Source organism: Podarcis liolepis, assembly GCF_965112155.1.
Source record: "Podarcis liolepis genome assembly, chromosome: 10".
NCBI lineage: Eukaryota > Metazoa > Chordata > Lepidosauria > Squamata > Lacertidae > Podarcis > Podarcis liolepis.
Window position 1 is genome coordinate 25,016,435 of NC_139562.1, and position 22,770 is coordinate 25,039,204.

The 22,770-nt window shown below is 42.7% G+C and overlaps 1 protein-coding gene across 6 annotated transcripts in view; it reads left to right on the plus strand.

The window, feature by feature from the left end:
- The window catches only part of CHST11 (carbohydrate sulfotransferase 11), a 199,226-nt gene that overhangs the window by 64,518 nt on the left and 111,938 nt on the right, over nucleotides 1-22,770 (plus strand). For 4 of the 6 annotated variants that reach the window (XM_083462228.1, XM_083462229.1, XM_083462230.1 and 1 more), the window contains one exon: nucleotides 12,117-12,202. In XM_083462228.1, coding sequence (XP_083318354.1) covers nucleotides 12,117-12,202 — 86 coding nt within the window. Of the gene's footprint in view, nucleotides 1-5,277; nucleotides 5,368-10,999; nucleotides 11,019-12,116; nucleotides 12,203-22,770 lie in introns of those variants that run through there. The other 2 variants (XM_083462233.1, XM_083462234.1) reach the window with 2 other exon arrangements.

The window sequence follows — 22,770 nt, forward strand, 5'->3', positions numbered from 1 at the left end:
TGATGGGAATGGTCTATGTGTTTTCTACATACACCTCTCTGATGCTTAAGTTTGAACGTTAGGCAAGTTAATATGGTAGCTATATACCTTTGCCTCTCTCTCTCTCTCTCTCTCTCTCTCTCTCTCTCTGTGTGTGTGTGTTTAAGGGGAGGGGCAATCTGGATCTGCTTCCTAGCCTATGCAGTGGGGTTAAATATTTTTCAGCTGTTCTGGTCCTGATCCACATTAGAAGGTCCCTGTGCCTGAAATTTGCTTTGAATGGGGAGAACTATTGACTATGAGTGTGCCCCCCGCCACCCAATGAGGACTGCAGGCGTTTGGTTCCAATCTTGATCAGAAGCACAGTGGGGCTGGAAGGGTAAATCTCCCCCATGTCCTTGCTTCTTTTGCTTCTATCTTACACTGGCAATTTTTGTGTGTTTTTTTTTAAATAGAACTGTGGTAAAACCTTGCATTTAAAGGCAAAGATACATTAGGTTTGTCTCATCTACTTTTGCCTGTGATTTTTCATCTCCAGTCATTTAACAAAAATGGAGCAAGTAAGAATAATCGCTGGTCTTTGGTAGCTAAGTTTCATTTTTAAAATCCATTTCGATTTAGTTGAATTCTTCATCAGTTTTCCCATGCTTCTTTCTGCTAAGATTCATATTAAACCATACTCCAATAATTTTGCTAATCTAGATAAGCTTCTTTTTTATATATTTTAGTATCCACTGCTTTTACTGTAATTGTATAGGCTATTAAAATTTTTTTGGAGGTGGTTGAATTGAATGCATTCTTTTCCTTTTTATGCAACTAATTTCACACATAAAGCAGCCTATTTTCATTACAGGGTCATTTAAAAATTACCCTCTATGAGCCTGTAGGCTCAGAGCTTTATTATATTTAATCAGACTAGTCAAGTCAGCTTGTGGTTGATTAATTGATGAGCACATAATATTAATTGGTGCTTGATTTGTTTTTAACAGGGTCTAAGTTTGAAGGCTCACTACTTTTTGTGGTGGACAACACAGACTCATCTTAAAATCATGACTATATAGAACTGCATCTCTGTAATTTGTTTTTTATTCTGAATATGTTCCATGTTATTGTTTGTATGGTTATGTGTTAGCTTGTCCACATGTTTATGATAAATCAATAAAAAATGTTGTTTATTTTATATGGTGTTGTAACAAGGTTTCTCATAATGGGGTGGGAAACAGTAGGGCACCCCACATAAACAAAATAAATCTGAAACAGTTCTGTATGGGACAGTATGAAATTTGATCCAAAAGCCCAGAATGTTTCAGTGTGAATCTTCTTCCATGGTAATTAGGAGTTAGGGATTTACTTTTATTCAGAAATTTCCTACTAAAGGTAATTTTTTGGGAAAGGAGGTTCTTTATTTTCTTTAAAAAACTCTCTCTCTATCTATCTCTGCCTCCTCTCTTTAAATTTGACAACGCACACACATACACACACATCTATAGACCTGTTCATGATTGACATGGTAAAGGGGATCACTGAGTGCTTTTTTCACATGGAGAAATGGTCATTTGAAAGGGCACATCCTGAAGCTGAGGCTCCAATACTTTGGCCAACCTCATGAGAAGCGTACACTCTCTGGAAAAGACCCTGATGTTGGGAAAGATGGAGGGCACAAGGAGAAGGGGACGACAGGACGAGATGGTTGGATGGTGTTCTCGGAGCTATGAAGCTGAGTTTGACCAAACTGCGGGAGGCAGTGGAAGACAGGAGTGCCTGGTGTGCTCTGGTCCATGGGGTCACGAAGAGTCGGACACGACTAAACAACAACAACAACAACAACACACTGGAGTCTGATCTGAAAACAAAAGCCTCCTGGATGTCTGGCAACTCCCAGACCACAACAGGCAGCTTTTGTGTTTTCACAAGTTTTCATTGTGAAGACAACCTTAAAAACCCCCACAAACAAACAGCAAATACCTGTTGCTTGCAGTCTAGCAGTAAAATGGCAAATAACACTCCACGAAGGGAAGCAAGCTGTTTCCAATTCCAATGGTGTGCCCTGTCAAAGAACCTATGAAATACGAACTTTGGAATATTCATTTCCCCACAACCCCCCAAATCATAGATGCATGATTACGTGTCAAAGGGTTGTACAGTTTCATTGCTATTGAATTGCATCTCCCAAACCACTAGTGCTTTTGTAAAGCATTTCTAAACTCAGGTCACACGGTAGCAAAATCGAGATTAGTTCTCAAGTACAGCAGGCAGTGAAATAGCTACACTGAGCAGGTAATCTCTAGGGCACGGTATGATGCACCAGACCCTGATTACAAGTGGTAGGGAGAGCAGAGCCTGTACCTGTTTGTGCTGGAGGCGAGGAGCTCAGATGCATCCCCTTTGCATGCAAGTAACAATCAGAGTCTGTTCACATGCTGTTGACAAATGCAAAGCTGAATTTATTCATTCTGAAAAGAGGAGCCTGAATGCAGCTTTCCTTGCCTCATGCAAGTGCTTGGCTGCCAATGCTTCCTCTGAAGGTTGAGAGAAGTTTGAAGCGACCATATAGTCCTTTTGCATGCAAAGGATGTGCTTTCTATCCCTGAGCGATGCCCTTCCCCAGGCCAAACAGGAAGTGCTACCCTGCTCTGCCATGCTGCCCATCCCATCACCTCCGCTTCACTGCCTGCCTTTGCCATCACTAGCACCACACCACCTACTGGCAGAGAAGCCGTGCTGGCATTGGTGCCGATTTCTGGCAGTATCTCACAATATTTTGGCAAGATCTCGCTGGAAATCTGTGATGATGCCCACACCGTTTCTCTGGCACTGTCTCTGGGGGCGGGGGCAGCTCAGGGGCTTCTGCTGCCTGAGGTGGCTGCTTTGCCACACCTAATAGGTGGGCCAGGCCTGCCCTGCCGATTCCAGTTTTTAATTCCTGAGAACGCCTGACACTGTGCTGCTTTAATTTTGTGCTAGTAAAACTCTGTCAGGAGTGACTTGCAGTTTGATTCAGGCTGCGTATCTGTCTGGGATCCTGAAATGTTGTGATCCAGGATGCAGCTGCAGCGGCAGCAAGTGACCTTTTTACATTCTAACCACACTTCTGGATTGATGCCTTTAAAATTATAGGTCACCAAAGCAGCTATTCTGTTTAAAGCCCTCCTTCTCTTCTCTTTTTGAGCAAGCTCCATGATAGAGCAGGCAGGCAGGCCACAAACTGATTTATTTATTTTGTAAGGATGATTACAGCAAATACCTGGTTTTCCACCAAATTTCAGAGGCTGAGATGGGATCCTTAAAAAGCAAATGGTCACCAAGGACTTATTCTGATATCAAAACACTATCTACACAGTTCTCCACTATAGCTGGTGTGGTGTGGAGGTTTGAGTGTTGGGCTAGGACAGGGATCAGCAACCTTTTTTCAGCTGTGGGCTGGTCAACCGTCCCTCAGATCATGTGGTGGGCGGCCGGACTATATTTTTTTTGGGGGGGGGGAATGAACTAATTTCTATGCCCCACAAATAACCCAGAGATGCATTTTTAAAAATGTATTTTTATTAAAGATTTTCTTAGTTTACCAAAGTATGTGCAATGTCTCTCCTCCCCCTCCAAGTAACATTTTTTACAGATCAGTTTCATTTGTTGAGAAATTAGGAAGTAGAAGGGGAAAGTGGGTGGGAAGATGGGTGGGAAGTTGGGTGGGGTGGAGATGTTTCTATTATACTTAATATATGTGGGGTTTTGTGTCAGCGTCACTTGTGCAGGTTCCCAGAGATGCATTTCAAATAAAAGGACACGTTCTACCCATGTAAAAGCACACTGATTCCTGGACCGTCCATGGGCCGGATTGAGAAACGCAATTGGGTCGCATCCGGCCCACGGGCCTTAGTTTGAGTTCATAATCCTTACTTGGTCATGGCGCCTTTCAGCCTAACCTACCTCACAGGCTTGTTGTGGGAATTAAATGAGGGGGGGGGGAAGCTTAGGTCAGTCATTCTCCCCCCCCCTCTCTCTGCCTGATCTCCCTTCCAGGGCTCTTGTTAGGATAAAATTGGGAGAGGTAGGGAGAACCAGCTCTTGGTGTGGTAAAATGCATTACAAAAATAACCTGGAGCTTTCTGATCAGCACACACAGCAAAGAGAAATCTCACGCTCAGTTTTAGTGCACCATCCATAGAATCATAGAATATGAAGAGATGGAAGGGACCGTAGGGTCCCTTCAAGGCTCCTGCTCCATACAGGAATCTTCAGTGACAGCATCCTGGACAGCTGCCCATTCAGCCTCCACTTAAATATCTCCTCAAGCACTTCCCGTGTTCTAGGCTTCCTCATATCACATATCCTAACAGCTCCCTGGAGGGAAAGCTTAGCTTCAGAGGTGGTGACTTGCCCACGGCTACTCCTGTAGAATAAAAATAAAATAAATCTTCATACAAACCTCCCCACTACTTCTGAGTACTGAAATACCCAGATAATAATTCAGAAAGAAACCCACCTTCAAAGTTATGACTTCTGTACTTTCTTATATTTTTGTGGTTCCCTCTGGCTAAGAAATAACTTGGTACTGGTAAGAAGCAATATGGAACGAGCCTGAAGTGAATGGTGGGGAGAGAGAATGCTCTCTGCACATTGTACCAACCAATATACAGTACCAGCAATGGATTTTTAAAGGTAACTTTAGCATACATAGCAGATACAGTTTCTGTTTCTTGATTCCTAAGAACAAGAAGAGACCAATTATTCAATCCCACTTCCTTTCTTTTTTCATTTAAGGCAATGGAGTAAATAGTGTGCACATACACATATTTTTTTTTTTAGGTACAAGGACATGCTAGAAATTTGAACGGGCATCTCAAAGAAGATTGTATGCTCTTTATCACAGTAGATGTGAGCCCAACAAGAGATATCACCTGTAGAAAAACTGTAATGAAAACACACTTCAGATTTCGATCTTCCTATCTTGTTCTTGACTTGAAATGAAAACAAACTACAATCTGCTAGACAGATATTTAGTAATAAATTCCTAGCATGCTTAGTTTCCAGACAGGGGATAAATAGGAAGACTGAAGTCTTAGACTACATGTAACAAACCTCAAAGTCTGGCGAGTCCCAGAATAATAGCGCTTAATGAATCATAGGGGGAAATGAAGTTGCTTTGTGGAAGAAAGCTGTGTGTCAGAGCTGGTGGTTTGTTTTGAGGCAAGCAGGCAGTCAAGCAGGGAGGAAAGGGAGGGGGAATTCAGTCCGTGTCTGAGAGATGGATTGTTCAAACTGACGATCTGGGCTGCAGGCAGCAAGTAGAATCCCATTGGCCCCTTGGGTCACATGATCTCTGCTGAAATGGCGGCTGCAGTACTGTCCTCTGGCCATCTGCAGTGGTGGCGCCACAGCACACAGCTGGTGAGTGTCAAATGTGGCTTTAAAAAGGGATTGTTGCTTGTGGCTACAGTGATTTGAATAGGTTTTACAGGTTTTTTTATTGTTTTGAAAGCCTGTGAAAAGTGTTTCAGCAGAGGGAACATTGAGGTAAAAGAAATGGCATGTGGACACAATGGTAAGCAAAAGGAACTATATCCAGTTCTCTTAAACCTATTAAACTACTGTCATTAGATTTCAGATCCAATACCTACTGCGTGTTACTTGCATTGAAATCACTGCTAAGAGAAGCATTGACTTGAATGGCTTAATTTTTTTGTTACCATTTACAGTCCCGTTCCCCCCAATTGATTGTGTTTCAGTCCTATTCTTTCCATGTTCTTAATGCTGTACTGCAGGATGTATGCCATCTCCCAAACAAGATGTAAATGGGTATCTTCAGCACAGATACAATCAGCAACTGATGTGTATATGAGTTTTAAGCAACCAGATATTAGGATGCTTTGTCACTTTGTTTTGCATCTGTGTAATGAAAAATTAAATATTAACATATCCTTAGAAAAGTAAGATGAGATGCAGTTAATTTAAGCTAATTCCCAATATTTGTTTATGTTTATGATACAAACAAGGAGTAATTAGGACAGCATAAACAATGTAAATAAAGCATTACCAAGGAGATTAAAAAGCCAGTAGCTAGCGGATGCTGCTATTCACATAAAGATTTGGGAAATGTGAACATGTGCTGTGCTTCAATGGAAATACCAATGGGGAGTTTGAGACTCTGGCATTCTAAAGGTCAAACTGTTGTTTCTGCACCCATGTTGGTAGAAACCACAATCTACGCTGGGATTTTTTCATGGTATTCTCCTGTTGTCCAATCTGCTGAAAGGCTATTGATGAACTCATCACTTAAATATACCTATCCCTTTGAAATTTCACATGATGGAAAGCAGATTTGTCCTTTTGCTGTTCTTCAGAGCTCTATATTTCACTAGGTCAGGGATGGGGAACCTGTGGCTTTCCAGGTGCTGTTGGACTCCAACTCCCATCAGTCCCAGCCAGCATTCTCAGTGGACAGAGATTATGGGAACTGGAGTCCAACAACATTTGGAAGGCCACAGGTTCCCCATCCCTATTCGAGGCCCTTGGTTTTCAAATGTGACTTTGTTTGGCGAAGATGTAGATCAAGTTTCTTTCTCCTTTAGTTGCTTGTTGGCCCCAGATAGCACACTTCCCATTCACATTGAATGGAAGGAAGTGGTCATGGGGAAGGCTTAGGAGTGTGGCACATGAAAGGTAGTTGTGACTGGCAAGAGGTGCGGGGAGGGGGAGGGGGAGCAAAGTAAAGCATAGGCTTTCAGCTCGCCCAACACAGCTGGGCATTGTGGCTGTGCAATTTTTGGCTCAGTTGATGTCATTGAGGGTTGGACACAGATTTCAGGTTCAAGGAAGGAATATCAATGTACTGAAATCCTCATAAGCATCACATTGAAAGTAAATCTGTCTAACAGAATGGGTCATGTATTGTAGGTTTAGGTTTAATTTCATATCATTTCTTAGGGGTACAATAAAAGAGCAAGACTTTATGACTCATTTCAAACTTCACAACAAACTACATGCCGTCCATAATTGTAACCCAAACATCTACTGGAGTTTCCAAATGTACAGTTGGCTAAACAGTGTTTAGATGTGCTTTTCTGCTTCTGTTCTCTTAGTATTCAGCTTAATAACTTTACTCCCATCTCTGAGGTGCAGAGTGATGGACAAAATTAACAGTTTTGTCAGCTTGGAAATCAAAACCATCCCACAAACCATGGCTTGCAAACCTGCTTTAAAACATGATTTCGAATTCTAGTTTGCTGGCCAGTCACTGTAGCTAACCTTCCTTACCCATAATGTACCAACTGAGCCTATGTACTGAGCATGGGGACCTTGTGGCATTCAAGAGGTTGTTGGACTTCAACTCCCATCTGCCCCAACCAGCATAGCCAATAAGAAGAAGAAGAAGAGTTTGGATTTGATATCATAGAATTATAGAATCATAGAGTTGGAATAGACCACACTCCTTGGCAGCAAATTCCACTGTCGAACAGCTCTTACTGTCAGGAAGTTCTTCCTAATGTTTAGGTGGAATCTTCTTTCTTGTAGTTTGGATCCATTGCTCCGTGTCCGCTTCTCTGGAGCAGCAGAAAACAACCTTTCTCCCTCCTCTATGTGACATCCTTTTATATATTTGAACATGGCTATCATATCACCCCTTAACCTCCTCTTCTCCAGGCTAAACATGCCCAGCTCCCTTAGCCGTTCCTCATAAGGCATCGTTTCCAGGCCTTTGACCATTTTGGTTGCCCTCCTCTGGACACGTTCCAGTTTGTCAGTGTCCTTCTTGAACTGTGGTGCCCAGAACTGGACACAGTACTCCAGGTGAGGTCCGCCTTTCACTCCCTTTTAAGGAGTCTCAAAGCGGCTAACATTCTCCTTTCCCTTCCTCCCCCACAACAAACACTCTGTGAGGTGAGTGGGGCTGAGAGACTTCAAAGAAGTGTGACTAGCCCAAGGTCACCCAGCAGCTGCATGTGGAGGAACGGAGATGCAAACCCGGTTCCCCAGATTACGAGACCGCTCTTAACCACTACACCACACTGGCTCTCTAATCAGGAATGGTGGGAGCTGCAGTTCAGCAACATCTGGCAGGCCACAGGTTCCCTCATCTCTTCAATATATTTTTAAAGCTAGAGAGCAAATTCTAGTCTTGACTTAGCCAAGCCGCCAAAGACTTGATCTCTTGCATGCAAGGTGTGCTTGGAACTTATACTATAGTTATAGTTCAGCTTTATTAAAAAGTTTTCATTGAAAACGTTTGAAGAAAACCACAGGTAGATCAGACTACCAAGCACTACAAGGGCAAATCAGCCTTGCCCTTTAGTGAGCTGGTGTGTCAATATAACACCACAGGGTGTTATCTTATCTTATCTTGAGCAGATGAAAAGGACAAGAAGCTCTTTTAGAAACTGCTTTGCCATTGGCACAGGTGCATTTGTCAGCCAAATAAACAACTGCTATATAGCATTCACAAACAAGCCTTGCATAAAAAACTTGATGTTGCTAAGAAGCACATTACTTGGCATCTCTAAGCATCTGTCCTTGCCTAATGTGCAAACAGCTCTAGCCCTATTCAGGCCTGCTGATTTAAAACATGAGCGGGGAGTGAGGATGAGCTTGGCCCTCCCCCAGTTGCCATCCCCATCGTTCTCCACAAGTTGGGGAGAGCAAATCCCCTATAAGGAAAGGTTATTACATTTTGATCTTCCTAGTTTACAGCAAAGGCAAGTAAGAGGCAATATGAGTGCATGGAATTATGCACGTTATGCAGAAAGTGGAGAAAATTCCCCTTCCCCCACATAATACAAAACTCGGGAACATCTATTCCTTTATTTGAAGCCCTGCCTCAAAATGTGTAAGCTCCCTGTTACTACATTCTTGTGATGTTGCCAAGAGTGACGCTCGAGCTCTGCTTATTTCTTGCCTTGGTTTATGTGAGACAGTTCAGGCATAATACCGAAAGATGGTTTGGTGTTTTGTGAACAAGTGGAGAAGCCATAGACTCATGTGTTCCATTCATCTGGTCCTGAGTGGAGGCACATCATAGTTTGGTGCTTCATCGGAGCAGGCGAAGTATGGTTTGTGTCTGCTCTGCAAGCCAGGATAGGAAACCATTTTCATTGCTCCATCTGAACTGGCCAACTCTAGCGTGGAATGGTTGTGCACAAGGGAAGGGAATGAAAGTTTTTGTGAAACTGCCTCCTGGCTCACCTTTTCTTTTGCTTTGGCTTGTTTATTGCTCATTGACCCCTATTCTGATGGGCTTAATGGCAATGATGACATGGGGTTATGCTGAAGCCCAGTGCTCCATGTGCTCACCCTGGAGCCTGATGGTAGGGGAAGCATAATTGCTGTCTACTCTTTTTGACCTGCCACCACCAAAACATTCCCCATCCAGCTTTGCAGCAGGCAGAAAGTGTGGTGCTGTCAGGGAAGGCATTTAAACTCAGCCCTGTCTTAAGCTCCAAATTAACACTTGTGTAGGAGCTCAAGTCTGGCATAGCCTGAAGATGTTATGCAATGTTTTCTTGAGGAAAACTTTCCTCTTCTTCTTCTTCTTCTTCTTCTTCTTCTTCTTCTTCTTCTTCTTCCTCTTCCTCTTCCTCTTCCTCTTCCTCCTCCTCCTCCTCCTCCTCCTCCAAATACCTGTATCTGTGCATACGGAAGATCAATTGGTATCCTACATGTGTTTAACATTCAATATTTTAAGCAATTGCTCTATTGAGCTGTTTGACTAAAAATCCTCAGAAGTTAATTAAAATTGCAGCCCACGGTAATCTCCAGTACTTTAAATGGTGAAGAAAATCAAATCATTTAGTGTGTTTGTTTACTAGAACTATTCAAGATACCTCCAAGACTGTGGAGTTTCTCATTGCTTTGAGGGGAAAGCAGCAGGTCCCTTCAGTAGATAATTACCTTTTTAATGTTTCAATTTAGATTAGGAGAGAAAGAGAGACATTTATTTTTCTTTCAAGACAAAAAAAGATGTATGTTCTGTTTCGCTTCTGCAGAGATGTTTTGCAGTTTTCTTACAGATTTTAATATGATAAGCATTAGATAGGACACAATTTGTTTAAGTAATTGCTTGTGCAGCCGGCGCTAACCTTTAAAGCCCTTTAAAGGTCAGGATCTGAATGTCTCAAGGACCGTCTTCTCCTGCTACGTGAGCCTGCCCAGTTATTATGTTCACCATCAAGGCTTTAAAGCAGTAGCAGTTGGAAGTGTGGTGTTGCTCACCTCCTTCCAAACACTGAGTGTTGTTGCCCATTTCTGAGAGGGGAGGCAGAGGGTGGGCGTGACGGCAGAGTCGATCCAACTGTCCTGCACCCACGGATCTCTTACGATGACCATCTGGGGTGGAAACAGTTGAGGGTGTGGTGCTTGTTTCTCAATATTGCTGAGACAGTTGCCCTGCTTCTCATCCCTCCCAGTGCTGCAGCCTGATGGAATATTTACTTTTAGGTAAACAATTGGGAACAATTTGCAAGTGTTCTTTAGAAGATACAGTGGTGCCTCGCAAGACGATATTAATTCGTTCCGCGAGTTTTGTCGTCTTGCGATTTTTTTCGTCTTGCGAAGCACGGTGTCAGGAAAGTTTTGGAAAAGCTTCAAAAATCACCAAAGTCTTTAAAAACCTCAAAAAAGGCTACCACACCGCGTTCTATGAGTTGCTCCTCGAAGTCAAGTCGCAACTGTATTAACGGTGTTAAGAAAAAGGAAACAAACTTGCAAGACGTTTCCGTCTTGCGAAGCAAGCCCATAGGGAAAATCGTCTTGCGAAGCAGCTCAAAAAACCAAAAACCCTTTCGTCTAGCGAGTTTTTTGTCTTGCGAGGCATTCGTCTTGCGAGGTACCACTGTATAAGAAGCTAAAGATGGGAAAACTACGCTAAAAGCCCTATAAAAACAAAGAAAGAAATGCACCAGCTCAGCTCTTGTTGTGTTGCGTAGGTCCTTTGGTTTTGATTCACGGTGCAGTGTCTCTGGGACTTTTTAAAGGCTAGGAGTGATGATGTCATCTTCCAGAGCACTAGAGTGATTGATGGATTCTCCTTGCTCTGGCAAGTGAATGAGGTGATAAGAAGGTGTTCGCAGTTTCCACTTGCTTGTGACAAGTTAGCCTAGATAAAAATGTCTGAGAATGAGAAAAATAATCAAATAGAAGCTGGTTACTGTTTTCCTACTTCACACTAGCAGTTTCGCTGGTAACACTTCCTTGTAAGATGGTCGGCATTTAAAAGCTGAAACTTGCGTTTCAACTGACTGAAGATTCTTGGGTAAAGTTCAGTGTGTTTTACAAACTGAATCTATTCTATAAGAATCACTTATGTGACAGTCAGCTGATCCCAATACCTATGCAATTATGTTGTTCATTGTTTCTCTTTGGGAAAGGTGTATATATCAACACAAAGCCTGCTTAAAAAAAAAAAAACAATTGGCAATGTATTAAATATATTATAATTATTTTACTTTGTTCTGATTTATTACCTCCTTTTCACCCCAAGGTCCCCAGGTGGGTTACAATTTAAAATACAACATTAAAGCAGTTTCTTTAAAAAATTACAATCACAAGTATAGGGTTCTAAAAGTATGTATTTCACTTGTCAAAGGGCAGGGTAGGAGGTGGGCCTTCAGTGATGAAAGCTGGATAGTGAAGATGTCAGGCACATCTCTGTGGGGCGGGAGTTCCACAATTTAGGGTGCCACAGAGAAAGCCCTCTTCCTTGCCACCTGTGCCAAATCTTCTGAGAGTGGTGAGACTACCAAAAGCTGATCTTAGCACCCGCTGCGGTCTGTAGGAAAAGAGGTGATCTTTCAGATTTGGAGGAGCAAAGTTGTCTAGGACTTTAGCACTGTGAATGGAACTGCAACCAATGCCGTTGTTTTAAAATGGGGGGTTATAAACAGAACCCTATCCAGTAATCTGCCTGCTGCATTTTGGAACAAGAAGGTGTTTTAATCAACAACAACAACAACAAATTATAATAATGCTATGTTTAGTTAGCTGAAACCTACCCACCTCACCAGACCCACTCTTATGGTTAATTCTTTCATTACCATTTTTTAAGAAATCCAGCCTCATTTCTGAAATGTGTTCATTGTTTTAATTTATGCTTTAAGAATCATTTAATATTTGAGAAACCTGACTAATTTTTCTTTATTTCCTGCCAGTAATACGTAGGAATCCATTTGGAATGGACATCTGCTGCCGGAAGGGGTCGAGGAGCCCACTGCAGGAACTGTACAATCCAACCCAGGTAAGCGTTCTACTGCTGTAGCTTCAGTTCTTCACACATCCCACACACGCTGTTCCGTTATTTTCCTGATGAATAGTCTTGCTTCCTGGTGGAGTGCATTAAGGCAGCAAAGAAGCTGCGCACTTTCCTTGCAAAGTTATTTCGCTTATCTGAGAGCTCTAGTGAATTCTCATCTCCTGTGGATAGGGAAATAGAGAAGAGATAACGCATAGGCGCACACACTGTGGAACACCTTAAGACTTTTAATGTTGCTTTTCTTTCCCCCTTTCCAGATATTGTTTGGAAGCAATTGCAGGTAGCCAAAATGTTGCAGATATGTGTGGCCCAAACAAATACTAATAATAATCCTGGAGACTTGCAGCCTCTTAACAGCTCTAGCCTTTCACCCATTCATCCTATGCTGGCTAATTACTGGTTGGGGTTCTTGAGAGTCAGAAGTCAGTTTAACAGCTCCCCCCACCCCAGCAGTGTTTGAGCACTACCCTTGTAAGGTGGGTTAGACTGAGAGGCAGTGACTGGCCCAAGGTCACCCAGTGAGGGTTCTGATCTTAATCCAGCCCTCTAGCCATTACATCAAGGGACACGGGTGGCACTGTGGGTTAAACCACAGAGCCTAGGACTTGCCGATCAGAGGGTCGGCGGTTCGAATCCCCGCGACGGTGTGAGCTCCCGTTGCTCGGTCCCTGCTCCTGCCAACCTAGCAGTTCGAAAGCACGTCAAAGTGCAAGTAGATAAATAGGTACCACTCCGGTGGGAAGGTAAACGGTGTTTCCGTGCGCTGCTCTAGTTCACCAGAAGCGGCTTAGTCATGCTGGCCACATGACCCAGAAGCTGTACGCTGGCTCCCTCGGCCAATAAAGTGAGATGAGCGCCGCAACCCCAGAGTCGGTCACGACTGGACTTAATGGTCAGGGGCCCCTTTACCTTTTAGCCATTACATCACACTGGCTCTCATGATTAATGAGAGAGCGAGAGGGAACCCAGTTCAAATGGAGAGAGAACCCAGAAAACATGGCTGGCTTTGTTTCACCACGAGGAGATTCCTGTTTCCAGTATGTTTTGAAATGTTACTATAGGAATCCATTTTTAAAGTATGTCTGAAGCCTTTGTTCGCTGACATGTAGCCATCAGTTGTGATTTAGGGGATGAAACATGGGTTTTCTGATATTGTTGATGATACCCTGCTGAGAAAGAGGTTCATTCTGTGATTTGATATTTATTGATGTATTTTGTTATTTTATCGAACTATTGTTGCCTCCCTGATATCTTCAGATTAAACAGGGGGTAAAAATATTTTAACTAAGTTAATGATACCTTGGAGAGTAGCATTTCCTGCTAGCAGTGGAGAGGAAGTATTGCCATTGCAGAGGGTGGGAAATGCCAGCCCAGCTATTAAACATAGTTATTAAGGTTTAACAGCTGCCTATTTCATATTTATACCTTAATGAATAACATTTTGTGAAACGCGGGCAGCTATTAAGGGAAGTGACTCTTAATAAATCTCACTCATTAGATTTAACAAGCCACTAAATATTTCAAATGCTACTTGATGATGGAAGGAATGACTGTGGGGCTTGCAAAATGGGTTCCCACTGATTAAGCAGGAATTTTTAGAGGGGGCTGGTGACATTTGAGAGATACGTGTTGGCTGTGACATGAGAATGCCAAAATTGTTCTCAATATGCCTTTGCCTTGCTTTCTGCTTCTAAAATGAACTCAGCTTAGTTTCCATTTTTACTCGGAGTCCGAGGAAGTTAGGGCAACAGCATTTATTGACACGAGCAAGTTGGGCTCTGTGTTGCTAACTGGAAAGTGTACATAAAACTTTCAACAGGAAGAAAGTAAGCCTGCCAAAAGGGGAAATAATAAAACCTTAGAACGCTTTCAGGGAATGACTGGTGAGGAAAGTAAGCTTTAACCGCTCTGACTTATCGCCTCTGGGGTTTGCTGGGAAACATTCAATATGTGCTTGTGACTTTTCTGTTCCCATTGCCAAAGGTCATGAAGGAAGATAAGAACATACAAACACATTAAAAAGGCCTTAATTCCAGTCTCTTTGCAAGCTGGGTAGATGCAAAAGCTTCCTGACCTGCTACAAGTAGGGAACACAGTTCTCTGCTATATGGCTTCCTTCTTTTCCTCCTTTCCAGGTATATCTTGACCAGGGACAGGTGACTACTATATGTCAATTTCAATTTCTCCCAGTTTCTAATTTTCCAATCTTAAGGATGGTTCTTAATGTTTCCTCATCAGTTTGTGATTTTTAAAAAAGACCTCATGAAAATTCATCAGCAGTTTTGTTTTAATTTCTCCCAATAGACACATTTTTTGTATGCAATTATGCCTATTATATGCCTTGTTTGCAAAGCATATTTTTCATAATGCAATATACACCCTAAGTATATGCACTTATGCACACACTATTTGTCTGAGGAACTGCATTGCACAATTCGGAAAAGTGCAAATTTTGGTGGATGCCTGTGCTTTGGTTCACGTCTTGTTCCGGAAAGTGCAAATTGGGTAGGTTCACACTTAGATGCGAACTGAATCAAATTCATTCCTCATCCCTCATCTGTACCAAGCCCTCTGCATTAGAATTCCTTCAGCGTCTTCTTCTTTGAGGGAGCCAAGCACAGAGTCAATGTTTGAATAAGGCCAGAATTTCTCACAGCCACTGTTGAACTAAGCAGATGACGCTTTTCACACATCAAGAATTTCCACCAGTACACTGGCATCTTCTGTTCGTAGTGCATTAAAGGAAGGGGTGAGAGTTGGAGAAGGAGCAAGTGTGGGGGGAGAGGAAGAAGAAGAAGAAGAAGAGAGATTGACTCAGCCTAACATCCATCCGCCTTTTTGGATAGAGATGGCACAGTATATGTCTATGCATGAAGCGCATGGCAGAGCAATATTCCAGCAGACACTGTCCTGTTGACATTCACAGATCACTTCAGAGGAGTGAAAATAGCAAGAGAGCTACTGGGTGGAGGTGAAGTGAGGTGATCATAGGCTGCCGCCTTGAATGGCCCTGTTGTTGCCTCAGTTGTGCGGTTTAATACAGTTCTTCCACAATTCGCAGAAAAACTTAGTTGATTTTTGCCAGCACTTTGTCATTAAATGACAGGTGGTGTTTGAGTCTGGCATCATCTGGAGAGCGCCATACAGATCTTCCTGCTCAGCTAGACCCTCTCATGCAGGCTGTACTTTCCAGCTTGCTGTTGCCGCATGAGCACTTGTGCTCGGAAGAGGAAGAGTGGTTGCAATGCGTTGGGCAGCCACCTAACTGAATCCACTCCTTTGCCCTATCTCTGCCTCTCCTCTTTCACCATGATTTTTAGCCAAGGGTACAGCGAGGAGGAAGGAAAGAGGCTTCAGCAATGGGAAGTAGGATTTGGGGACAGGTCAGCATACCAATGAACTGCAGCTGCTTCCCTTCCAATTATCTAGAATGTCTCCTCATTCTAGCCTTGACATGGCCAAGGAGATACATTTTTTAAAAGCTGGAGAAGGGCAAGCAGTAGCAACAACTCCTTGCCCCCTCTCGTGCATATGAAGATAAGTTTTGGGAAACAAGGAAAACTGTCTGTATAGATATCAGGTATTGTTAAGAAGAACTATGCATTAATTGCATGCGAAGTCATGCAGTTTATGGCATGAAAGATCATTTGGGAAATCCCCCCCACCCCACCCCAAAGTCTTCTTTATGTGATTAACAGGAGCAAGCGGTAAAGCTGTTTGAATAATGTCCCACAAAATTTAAAACAAAGGAAAATCCCTGCATGTAGAAAATTAGTGTGTCATCAGGGGGGAACTCTATGAACAGACAGGTGGAATAGACAGTTTCACATATATGGACCTCATGCATAAACTGATTAGAGAATGAACTGATCCACTGGGTCTTCTACATTTTTCGCTGAACTTTATGAGCCACTTCTGTTGAAATCTACAATTCAATACAATGAATAGTATATATTATTTTTTCAAACGTACAGCCGGTTATGTCTTGTGTGTTTATTGAACACTTCTCTATGGCATGGCAACTTTATATTTAAATATTTATTTTATATTTTTATATTATACTTTCCCTATGGAAGTTATTTCCAAAGGGGGAAACTACCAAGGATTGAGCCCCTGCAGCCTGAAGTCTTATAGGTCAGGACTTTCTCCCTTGGTTCTGTTGGTCCTGCAAAGGGGCCCTAAAAACTCAAAGTGGTATACATCTTGTAAACCTTTACAGTATCCCTGGTGGTTATTGAAAGTATGACTTCTTCCATGTTAACAGATGGGTTCTTTGGGGCACCAAATCATTTGTTGTGTGGCATCCAGAAATCATTCCTCAAAGTTGTTTGTGCCAGGGCACTGTGTTTTCCAAGCAATATTTTGCCCCTGGGAAGAATGTGTAAAAATAGTTTATTGCTTTCCTTCATTTTAAAGCTTGGGGGGAGGGGGGGAATCGCTTCATTTACATTGAAGCCCTATTTGGACAAGCCTGCTCACATGTAAATCCTACACGCGAGTCGTGACAAGGGTGTGAAGCTTTAGGCCCTGCGTCACTATGATAGCTTTGTTCTGCCTCCACGGTCGGAGGCAGCGCTCCTCTGGATACCAGTTGCTGGAAACCGCAAGTGGGGAGTGTGTTGTTGCACTCAAGTCTTCCTTGTGGGCTTTCCACAGGCATCTGGTTGGCCACTCTCAGAACAGGATGCTGGACTAGGTGGAGCATTGACTTGATCCTGCTGCAGAGCTTTTTCTTAGGATCTTATCTCGATCACCTTCCAGGAGCAGATGGAGACAGCAACACAGGGGGAAGAGCTTAACATGTCCATTCCCTACTTGTGTGTAGGCTTTATATGTGAGCAGAATGCCCAAATAGGATTTGAATGCCCTTATTATGATTTATTTTATTTCCATATCGCCCTATACCTGAAGGTCTCAGGGTGGTTCACATTAAAAATCACTTACATAAAATCAAAACGAAAACCAGATTACACCCCCCCAAAAGAGAGCCAGCATTTTAAAAAGGGTATAGGATGTTAGGTCAGGCAAAGGCCTGGTTGAAGAGGAATGTATTTGCCTGGCGCCTAAAGATGTATATTGAAGGCGCCAGATGAACTTCCCTGGGGAGAGCATTCCACAGACGGGGAGCCACTGCAGAGAAGGCCCATTCTCTTGTTGCCACCTCCTGACCTCTCGAGGAGGAGGCACATGAAGAAGGGCCTCAGAAGATGATCTCAGGGTCCGGGTAGGTTCATATGGGAAGAGGCGGTCCTTAAGGTATTGTGGTCCTGAGATGTTTAGGGCTTTATAGGTCACAACCAGCACTTTGAATTGGGCCTGGAAACTAATTGGTAGCCAGTGCAGTTGGACCAGGATCAGTGTAATATGCTCAAACCGTCTAGTTCCGGTGAGCAACCTGGCCACCGAATTCTGCAGCAGCTGAAGTTTCTGAATCGTCTTCAGAGGCAGCCCTATGTGTATTGCATTGCAGTAATCTAACCTTGAGGTTACCAGAGCATAGACAACAGTAGTTAGGTGATCCCTATCCAGATAGGGGCATAGCTGGGCCACCAGCCGAAGCGGATGGAAGGCACTCTGGACCACCGAGGCCACCTAGGCCTCAAGCGACAGCAAAGGATCCAGGAGTACCCCCAAGCTATGAACCTGCTCCTTCAGGAGCAGCGTAACCCCATTATTAAACCCTGGAGGTTGCAGATACTGAAGGGAAGGGGATGCCTGGATCCTAGGGATGCTCCAGCTGTTACTGCACTTCTTGGGCAACTTTGCTTTTCACATTTCAAGTTCCTTTGGAAGGATGGGATAGGAATTTCACTTACTAAATAAATAAATATTATCCAAGTTTTGTGACAACATAATTGGGTTGTGGATTGGAATTTTGGGTAAAAAACAAACAGATATGACATGGACCAGAAAATAGATTTGCCCATCCCTGCTGGTTCCGCATTTCTTTGTGGCGATTTAGATAAATGTAGGGAGGAATTAAATTTTGGGGAGCATGAGTGGCACATGGAGGGAGGAGGCAGGGAAAGGCCAATAGCAGAAGCAGATGTCCTTGTGCAGAGCTCATTAGTTGAATCTCACCCATATATTTTTATGGACTACAATTTTCATAAAAATATAGGAAATTACAGTAACTTTGATAAAACATCACTAAAAGCATGTTAACATTGTGTTAATGTCAGGTCCTTATGGTGTCCAGTGTTTGGTTTAATATGAACTGGATGTTGCCATGTTGTATTCCCCCTGTCTACCTACGGATATATCATGCATGGAATTGAATATTTAAAATCTATTTATAGGTTGAACACACTCACTTGGTACAGTATATGGGGAAAGTTACCCACATCAGAATGCAACACCGAGACAGCTACTGTATTCCATCTCCCTCCCAGCTGTGGCTGGCAGGAGGAAAGGTCAATGAATATATGTCTGGTAGCGTTAGACAGAAGTCAGGATTAACTGGATGAAAGGACCAAACTTCTCCTTGCATTTGCAAAGTGTATTCTAAGAAAAGCAACACACTACAGCATCTTGTAATTTGTGTGGCCTTGTAGGGATGCGTTGGGCTAAAAATAAGTTAATTACCAACCAGCCCACAGAGCTTAAGTCAACCAAGGTTCAACATATTTGAGGCTTCAGCACATCTGTGGGTGTCACTGATCCTTTCATTGCAGTTGAAAACAGAACCAAATCATAAGCAATTAGTGACAAGACTTGGCAGGGTAATAGGAAAGAAAATTACTACCCTTCTCCAAGAAGGGTCTTGATCCTGTTTTCCTATGCAGGAAGGATCCTAATTGGATAGTATGGATGCTACCTTTGCATACCAATGTAAACATCCTTTTGATGTACAGTGGTACCTCGGGTTAAGAAGTTAATTCGTTCTGGAGGTCCGTTCTTAACCTGAAACTGTTCTTAACCTGAGGTACCACTTTAGCTAATGGGGCCTCCCGCTGCTGCTGCACTGCCGCTGCATAATATCTGTTCTTATCCTGAAGCACAGTTCTTAACCCGAGGTACTATTTCTGGGTTAGTGGAGTCTGTAACCTGAAGCGTCTGTAATCTGAGGTACCACTGTATTTGGATTTTTTTTTTAATGATTCTCTTAGGTTTGTTGCTAAGTTATTGGCCCAGTTCATTCATAACCTAAGTCCATGGTAAAAAAAATAAAAAAAAATCCAGTAGCACCTTAAAGACCAACTAAGTTAGTTCTTGGTATGAGCTTTCATGTGCATGCACACTTCTTCAGATACACTCATAGTTTTCTTGCATATTCAGTGGGATACGTGGATTGTACAGGGTTCTTAATTCTAAGATCCTTGGGTATAATGTCCAGGTTCTTGCATTTAGTAAGAAAGAAGATATCAGTCTGTACCTGTGCAAGTTTCTTGGTGAGGTTGATGGACTTCCATTTCATGCGGCTCAATGTGGTGCCTTCCATAGTTCCAGTTACAGATAGGTAGCCGTGTTGGTCTGCCATAGTCAAAATAAAAAAATCCTTCCAGTAGCACCTTAAAGACCAACTAAGTTAGTTCTTGGTATGAGCTTTCGTGTGCATGAGTGTATCTGAAGAAGTGTGCATGCACATGAAAGCTCATACCAAGAACTAACTTAGTTGGTCTTTAAGGTGCTACTGGAAGGATTTTTTTTTATTTTGACTATGGCAGACCAACACGGCTACCTATCTGTAACTAAGTCCATGGTTTAGTGTTACTAGGATGAGTTTGAGGCTTAACAGAGTCCTTGCTCCTTGGTCATCTGGGAAGGCTAAGAAAAACTTCCATTTTACATTAAACACAGTTTAGTGTTACTAAACTCTGGTTAACTTAAGTATACTTAGTGGAAACAGGCTTCATAAGAAACAATGGTTTGAAGTTGGTTGGTTTCTGCTAACCACAACTAGGCCATAGCTAAGGTTGGTCTAGTGAGTGCATCTTCTCCTGCTTTCCTGCTTCATGTCACACAGTTAACTTGATATACACATGCAGTTTCTACCCACACAATGGCTCCAACAGCAACTTCAGTGCAACTCTTCCCTTTGTGCCTGTTGAACTACCCCCAGCATTGAAGTCAAAGAGAAAGTCTTCACATAAATGGCATCGTTGGATCAAGTGCTAGTACAGAGAGTTGGCATAACAGTTCAGAGAGGAGCACTTTTCATATGTTCTTTTGGCATTCAGTGAGCATCCATGAGAGGTGTAGCATTACAGGAACAGGTTGTGTCCTTGACTTGTACATGTTCACTGAAAGACAGGGATAATGGGAACTATAGAAACTGTCATCCTTGTCCACAGGCCATGTTTGTTGGGGCCAGTGGGAGTTCGAATCCAGAGACATCTGGAGGGCCAAAGATTATTCACCTCTCCTCTAAATGTTTTTGTGTTGCGACTTCGCTAATCTCAATGGCCTGCACTCTCTTTCTTTTCCTGGTTCATTGTGATTTCACTTTTTCTACCTTCTTTTTCAAAATGTGTCTTTCTGCTCATTAAGGAGCCAAATTGCTGGGAGGCTGCCTTGCTTAAAGGCATTGTCTGCCCATCCATCTGACGGAATTGATAAATAGATCCAAGAATTGTGGGTCGTAACTGAAGCCGTTTGATGCTTTGTTATTTCAGGGTTGATGTGCTGAGATGTATTGATTTCAACAAAGTTTAACCACATTCAGTTACAACCAGCAATCACACATGCTTGCTTTGCCTCAGCTGTCTTAAATCCCAGTTGTTCACCCTCCAACTGCTGGCTGCTAAACCTAGTGCTTAGTGAGACAGAGAGCTCTGCTTCATAGATCTGTGATAGAAAAAAATCAGGGCTCCAGCTTTCAGGAATAATAGCTCTTTAATTCCATGATAAAATTGACTAAGGGACTTGGAGCTTTGGACGGTTTTACACAAAGCATGTTCATCGTTAATCAATGTAGAATTGCATTTGTAGTTTGCATGGGAGAGTCAGCCAGTGCAAATGGGACTTCCATGCTGAATGACATAAACTTATACATAGTACTTCTAAATGGAAGTTGTGAGATGGAAACTGTACACCTGTTCAACTGAGAGTACTGACTAATCAGAAGATGGAAGACCTACAGTACAATTCTGTGTAATTCTACTTAGAAGCAAATCATATAATGTTCAGTGGGACTTACCGTATTTTTCACTCTATAATACGCACCAGACCATAAGACACACCTAGTTTTTGGAGGAGGAAAACAAGGGGGGAAAAAATTCTGAATCTCAGAAGCCAGAACAACAAGAGGGATCACTGCGCAGCGAAAGCAGCGATCCCTCTTGCTGTTCTGGCTTCTGGGATAGCTGCGCAGCCTGCATTCACTCCATAACACACACACACACATTTCCCCTTACTTTTTAGGTGGGAAAAAGTGAGTCTTATAGAGCAAAAAATACGGTACCTAAGATTAAGTGTCACATATCAGTATCAATAGTCACCAATATCCAGGTTCACTTTTGCTTCTGTGTGGGCTTCAAAAAGTGACAGAGCCTAGGGATTTGGATATGGAGGACCAGAATTGGGAATTGATATGGGAATTGAGCTAAGAGCTAAAAACGAAGCAGCAATTCATGCCCTATAGTAGGGCTTCGTTCATTGGGACGGGACAGGATAAGTTGGTGGCAAGATCTGGGTAGTTCTTGCCTACCCAGATTGCTCATATTGTAAAGATAGTTCGTGACACTGAAAAGGCTAGATGCACTTGAATTAGCAGAGCTATACTCTACCTGACCCCCTGTAGAAGAACACCACAGTAAAAGAATGAGTATCAGAAGCTTACTATGTTTGCTAAGAAAAATATGAAACCGGAAATGGAGTAATGTAAGTAGCAGCTGGTTTTATACTTGGTGTCCTTCTCTTATGAATCATAGAATTGGAAGAGACCACAAGGGCCATCGAGTCCAACCCCCTGCCAAGCAGGAAACACCATCAGAGCACTCCTGACATATGGTTGTCAAGCCTCTGCTTAAAGACCTCCAAAGAAGGAGACTCCACCACACTCCTTGGCAGCAAATTCCACTGTTGAACAGCTCTTACTGTCAGGAAGTTCTTCCTATGACTCTTCCATTTTCTTCTGGCCATGTAAATACCATGATATACAGCTGTGACCGCCACCCTTTTGGGGCCAATGGGCACACTTGGAATGTTGAAGAGGTGCCATAGGTGCTAGTAGCAAAATGGCTGCTGTTAGGGTGTGTGTGTGGTATAAGGCAAAATGGCTGCCATGGGAAAATGTATGAGAATCTGATACAGTGAAAACAAGAACTGAGCAGGAACAGCAGTCTCTCATACATAGTTGATTTTTGAAGGAATATTTACTGAGAGCTTGTTGTGGGTGCCATAGGAAGTGCTGGCAGGCATATTGGTGCCCACATGTACTGCGTTGGGGAACCCTGCACTGCAGTAATCAAAATGACTCCTGTTTAACAACAGCTGTAATGCATGGATATTCTCTCTCTCTGTGTGTATATTAGAATGCAGTTACTTAACTCATATTGAACAGTGTTCATATTTATGATAATCCACCTTAAATGCTTTCTCTTTTCCATGCA